Source organism: Cryptomeria japonica, chromosome 4 (assembly GCF_030272615.1).
Source record: "Cryptomeria japonica chromosome 4, Sugi_1.0, whole genome shotgun sequence".
In the NCBI taxonomy this organism is placed as follows: Eukaryota; Viridiplantae; Streptophyta; class Pinopsida; order Cupressales; family Cupressaceae; genus Cryptomeria; species Cryptomeria japonica.
The window spans coordinates 275,020,915-275,026,968 of NC_081408.1; the positions used below are offsets into that span (position 1 = coordinate 275,020,915).

Genomic DNA, 6,054 nt, shown 5'->3' on the forward strand with positions numbered 1-6,054 from the left:
ATTCCAATTGCAGTGTTTCATGCTCCTGTTTTATTAGAATTTTCAATAGAGACAGCAACCAATTTGGATTCCTGATCAATGCTGATTATCTCATGATATAAAAAAATTAGCCATATTGATCCTCACTGTGTTCCTGAGTCTGATTTCAATTTAAAAACATTAGTACTGGTATGTTAACCATGGTGATAATCAGATAAAATATCAAATACCCACCTATTTTAAGTTTTAACCAATGTATTAAACATAGGCTAAATTCTTTAAACCACTGTCTTCACCACTGTCATAAAAAAGATGCTGATTTTTTGAAGACTATTATGGGAAGTTCTGTACAATATAAAACCCATATCAAAATCTTATTTCACCAATAATGGGCCTCTGTTGATGGAACAAACCATTCTAAAGTTGTAATGTAGCATTCAGGTGCCAGCCAACAGGCTTAAAGAATATATTAATAACAAAAGGCTATGCATATGCACCCCAACTGCATTTAATATTGAACAATAACTGAGCCTCTTCCTCATCTGGCCATGACATGCTTGTCCATGAAAAAAATTCGAGAGAAACAAACCGTGCCCACCATAAATACTCCAACAAGAGGCTGAACTTCGTTCTGTTTTACTTGCTGATTAAATAAGCATGCTTGCATATTATTAGGATTTTTGGTGTAAAATTGATATTTTTTGTAGTTAGTCATCATGTTGCCCATACTCCTCTGCCTGCCATCAACAATGAAGCATACAAGAGCTCATTCCATGTATCAGGGACCCCAGGCAAACACCAGTGACTGCAATCTTGATACCTTACTTCTTGAATTCTCTCCTCTTGGGAGGGGAATTGTTTCCTATATATAGAAGGATGGGCATCTTTCCTATAGTCTGTCATTCTTGTGATGTTCAGGTACATAACAGGGACTTTCATTTCCTGTATCACAGATTCTAGTACTTCCATCTTTGGATTGTACTTTGTAAGATAAGTGTCATTGTATATTGGTTCAGATTCTTTATGGCACTGCCCTCCTGAATTCCATTGCCCTCCACTTCACAGACACAGCACATCTCAACATCACTCTTTTTGTATAGGAATATTAAAACATACCAAATGCAGAATGATTAAAAGGTTTTGCAGTGTCCTACCTGAAATGAGTGGCTGAGTAACCTCGAAAGAAAACTTGTGTCCGATTGGGATTGATCTTTTTGTCTACCCATTTGGCCCATGTCTTGAGAGCTTTTCTGTACGCTTCCAGTACTTTAAGGTCTGGATAGACATGGTCTCCTTCTTGGTAGTAGTCCTTCCTGACATTCAAGGAAAACAGAAGGTTAGCAACAAATCTTCTAAGCACACATTGATTTCCATACTCAGAATGTGAGTTAAAAATGACAAACAGAATACAGAATACAGAATACAGAATACAGAATATAGAATACAGAATAATTTTTATTGAATCCCATGGATTTCAGCTTCCAAAAAAGGACTCACTCATATCATAGAAACAGGATATAAATTGCTGAAAAAAATTAAACAAACCACAGAGATTTCCTCAAACCAGAGACAGACACAATACTATTGATTTTCCAAATTTGTGGGAATTAATATGCTACTACTAGAGTCCAACTCAATAATTTTGAGTGTAAGATTGCTGTTGTCAGATAAAGAGCCACCAATGGAACACCCTATCCTTATGCTTAAGGACACAAATAAAAGTCCAGAGTTTCTTACATAATTCATGCAGAAGAAATTAATATCATAAACCAGGGCATCACAGAAATGGCTATCCAGCCCCTAGGATGCACCAATGCATAAGTTATCCTCATATACTATAAATTATGCTAACTTATGCATTGGTGCATCCTAGGGCTATCCGAGCATCCTAGGGCCTGGATTGCCGTTCCTCATATCTTGTACTATTCAAACTAAAATTACTGTTATGTTTGATGATGAAACACATGCTAAGATTCCAACCCTTAAAGAGTCAAAGACCGAACATTCAGTTCAGTTGTTAATTATAACCAGAGTATAATCATTCATCATTGAGAGAATCTCTGCTAAGGCTGATTAAGGAACATCACCATTAACAGATGTCAATATGCTAGCATTGGCTGATTAAGGAACATCACCGTTAACAGATGTCAATATGCTAGCATTGGCATGACAAATTCTGCATGCAAAACTTATCATAAACAACTTTCACATTTTGCCAACATGCAACTGCAATAAAGCAATGCCATAACCTACCAGCCAAAACTTATAGGTCACGGAACTGTTTTTTGCCGTTTAAGAAGGGCCATATACATATTTTAAATAACTTTGAACAAAACTCATGTGGAATCCATATCTCTATTCCATAACGTCATGAGCTCACAAAGAATTTCTTATTTCCACAGAACTAGGTATTAGAAACTTACCCTTTGGAAGTTTTTTCATGAGTCCACCAGTGGCCTGTATTGAATACAATAATATCTGATTTCCTATACTTTGAGGTAGAGGTATCCATCAAATCCAGCCTAAGCGTCTCCTTCTTTGTCCCATTTCCCTCATCCACCTCCCATTCTCGAACCAGAAAGGGAGCTCTTATAAATTCTACAGAACAGTTGTAATCCTGTGAACAAGGGTTCGAATTTTAGAAATCCTAGCTACAAAATTATATAAAACATAGCTATAGATTAAATGGACTGAAATCCAAAAGGCTGATTATGGAAGAAACGAATACCTCGTACCGAAATGCATAGAAGCCCTCAGCCCGAAATTGTTTTCTTCCAGATATTTCATAGACTCTGCTCTTGTTTGCCACAGCATGCCGCAGGCTACAAACCATGGATTCCCACATGTTCCTGTTTAAAGAATCCCCCACGAAAGAAAGCCTTTTACCTCGCAATCTCTCCAGCATATCCGTTGCATTGAATCTGAATAAATAGTTACACTCAAGATATTGGATTCAATCTAAGCTAAAAAACCCATAAATACAATAGCTGTTTGACACAAAAACCTATCTAAGATTTTCATGTACAGATTACAGTTGAAAACCCCAGTAATAGGGAAAAGGGCTTTTACAGAAGGGCTCACCTTGGTATGTCACAGTCATTTGGCTGCCATCTCCATTTCTCAAACTCATGATCAGGTCGCCTGTTGCGGAAACAATTGAAGGATTCATCTATGTGTGGACAAGAACCTGCAGGATACAGAGGCTTTGTATCATCAGGAACCCACCTTCCAGAAAATATATTACATTTCTTCTCTGCTGTTCCTGATGGCACATTAGAGGGCTTCAAATCCCTAGTATCTGTAATGTTTAATCCATCAGGGACCTTGGCACCCTTAGATTCTGTAATGTTGGAACTCAAATCAGGTGTTACCGTACTATTACTAGAAACCATATCAAATGGTTTTCTTTGTGTAGAAGCAGAGGAAGATGTCACATTGACCGCATCTGGATGTCTGGAATCAATTGGCACAGAACCATTCAATGTGGGTTCTTTTGTACTGTTTGTATCCTTGTGCTCAGGCATTCCCTTCGATCTGTCCACCATAGATTCATTATTTTTTGGTGGAATGCTTAGCGTATCTGCAATTGGCACAGAACCATTGAATGGTATTTCGTGTGTACTATTTGTTTCCGCGTCCCTGATATTCAAGCCATCTTCAGGTACCATGGGTTCATGTTCCTGTACCAAATCCGCGTCTGTAGAATTTGAGGGCACACCGCCATAGAGCGGCAATCCTTGGGGACTGTCTGTGCCATTGTTTTTCAAGCCATCCTTACTGTTATCCACCACAGATTGATGACTATTTTGTGGATCTTGAGTAGAATTGTCGCCTTTGACAGAAGAATCTGAATTGGAAAAAAAGAAATTAAGAAATGACCTAGAGCCAGAAGAATTGCGAAGCATGGAAGGAAACCAAGACTGTCCTTGATCCATTGGATTTGTGACCAGCTTATTCGGACCGCTCAAGGCCAAAAAAAGTGTACAAACAAAAAGAGTGATTGCAAAACCGCTTGCAAACAGAGTTGCTCTTCTGTTCCTGGCAACAGCAGCCATTTTTTTCCACTCAAATGCAGGCCCAACAGCACCGTTCCCATTTCCAAGCTTCTTCAACTCCATAGGAATCATCAGAAATGCAGAAAAGAAGATCGCCCACTTCCAGAGACAAAACACCACCCTCAGATTGAAGAACTCCACCAGTTTTATTGAGTACCCACTGTATCCTCAGAACCCACTTCACACATTGGCCTCAAACGAGGCTTCAAACAGAGAAATGAGTTAAAGAAAAAACACACAAGAAAGCGGGGGCCAGCAGGCTAATTTAAAAGAGCAAATCTTGTAGTTTTCTCTGGAAGATTGTTTGCAGTAAATTGAGGGATTCGGACTCAAAAACAAATTGACCATGCATCAAACCCCCCGAGTTTGAAGATAATCGGCATTGATTACAGGGACATGGAAACAGCAGATGATGTGGTGAAATTAAATGGCGGTGGAACCACAGCTGATTGAAGTTAACTGAACATGAACAGTGGTCAAATGGGTCTTTATCAAAAATAAAGAATTCGATGAAACCAATGATCAAATTAAAAAGCCATGGTTGTAAAATCTACATAAACATTAATACATTCACCCTCCTATAATCCTCCCTAGATATAATTTACCCCACCTTTCCCAAGCTTGAAAATGAAAGCTCAAGTAAAAACAACACAAGGAAAATGGATTCATCATTGCCTTACTCTCTGTGCTTGTCCACCATTTAAAGCTTCAGAAAACATGCAACTGATGATAAGTCATGTGGGGATTCCTGTGAGACAAAGTAAAGATAGTGGTTGATAAGGCATGTGGTAGAGAGCTCATAAAACAGGCAACTGTGAAAATAGTTTGTCTAATGTAAATGTTGGTATATGCAATCAAATAGAATAATGATGATTAGTTATTTTTCACCTGTCTCTCTTTGCTTAACTACTTTTTGTCATTTGTTGGGATGATGATTATGGGCTATTAAATAAGTTGTGTATGTTATATGTTTGGGCCCTCTTCCTTCTCAAAACCTTCCGAACCGTTGGCTGCATATAGACAATTATAACCGATTTGCTATTGTATCCTCCTTAGGACCATTTTTTTTGAGCCTCGGATCCGGATAAACCACCCTTTCCTTTGGAAGTATTGTATTGGTCACATTTGCTCTTTAGAATCTTATATTCAAAATACAAAATATTTTGTATTTTCCTTTTGGGAAGAAAATTGTATTTTAGGTTGATTAAATAAATGTCATTAATTATGCGTCCACATTGATATCATAAAATATCTTTAGTTAAAATAATTATAAAGTAAAATAATTCAACTTGATAATAAAAGTAAGACTAAGGTAAGGTGGGTTAGGTGTTGGTTCACTTAAGAGACGAAAAAAACACTCATGATCTTAATAAGTTTATGTCTTGTTTAGCAAACAATTACATTAAATAAAATAAGTTAGGATTGATAATTGAAATTTAATGTTAAAATTTAATAAATTAAATGCAATATTTAATTTGAGACACGAGGATGAAATATGTTGTGATAGATGTTAAGAATTGACTCATAAAGGGATTGGACTTTAGAGCTTGTTTATATTAAATTTTTATTTTTTTGAATTATTTTTTCCCTAAGTTGTCCTATATTGGTATAGACCTAATCTCGTCGAGTGCAAATTTGAACTATGTATATTTATGTATGTTAATAAAAATGAAATCAAGATTTGTACGAGGAAATTATATTAGTTAGCAAATAATTAAATTGGGTAAAATAAGTTAAGATTGATAATTAAAATTTAATTTAAAAATGTTGTAAGTTAAATGCAATATTTAATTTGAGATATGATGATGAAAATATGTTGTGATAGATGTCAATAATTGATTCACTAAGGATTGGATTTTTAGGGCTTCTTTATATTAAATTCTAATTTTTTAAATTGTATTTTCTTTAAGTTTACCTATGTTGTTAGAGTGTAAATTTGAACTATGAATATACCTTAAGTGTAACTCATAGATTTCAATTGATGAAATATAGTTTGTTAGAATTTCTTTGCCTTTTTATA

At 36.0% G+C, this 6,054-nt stretch overlaps 1 protein-coding gene across 1 annotated transcript; it reads right to left on the bottom strand.

The window, feature by feature from the left end:
* Window positions 1–283: 283 nt before the first annotated feature.
* On the bottom strand, window positions 284–4,860 carry LOC131074030 (protein trichome birefringence-like 2). Its single transcript, XM_058010578.2, has 5 exons — window positions 3,061–4,860; window positions 2,708–2,900; window positions 2,403–2,596; window positions 1,134–1,292; window positions 284–1,036 (listed from the first exon to the last, which is right to left on the bottom strand). The coding sequence occupies exons 1-5, from the start codon at window positions 4,104–4,106 to the stop codon at window positions 694–696; spliced, it is 1,935 nt and encodes a 644-aa protein (XP_057866561.2). The 5' UTR covers window positions 4,107–4,860; the 3' UTR covers window positions 284–693.
* Window positions 4,861–6,054: the final 1,194 nt, after the last annotated feature.

Coding starts and splice junctions, on each gene's coding strand:
- LOC131074030 (XM_058010578.2), bottom strand. CDS start 4,106: ATGATTCCTATGGAGTTGAAGAAGCTTGGAAATGGGAACGGTGCTGTT. Junction 2,597..2,707: donor TCTATGCATTTCGGTACGAG/GTATTCGTTTCT, acceptor CCTTGTTCACAG/GATTACAACTGTTCTGTAGA. Junction 1,293..2,402: donor CATGAAAAAACTTCCAAAGG/GTAAGTTTCTAA, acceptor CTTGAATGTCAG/GAAGGACTACTACCAAGAAG.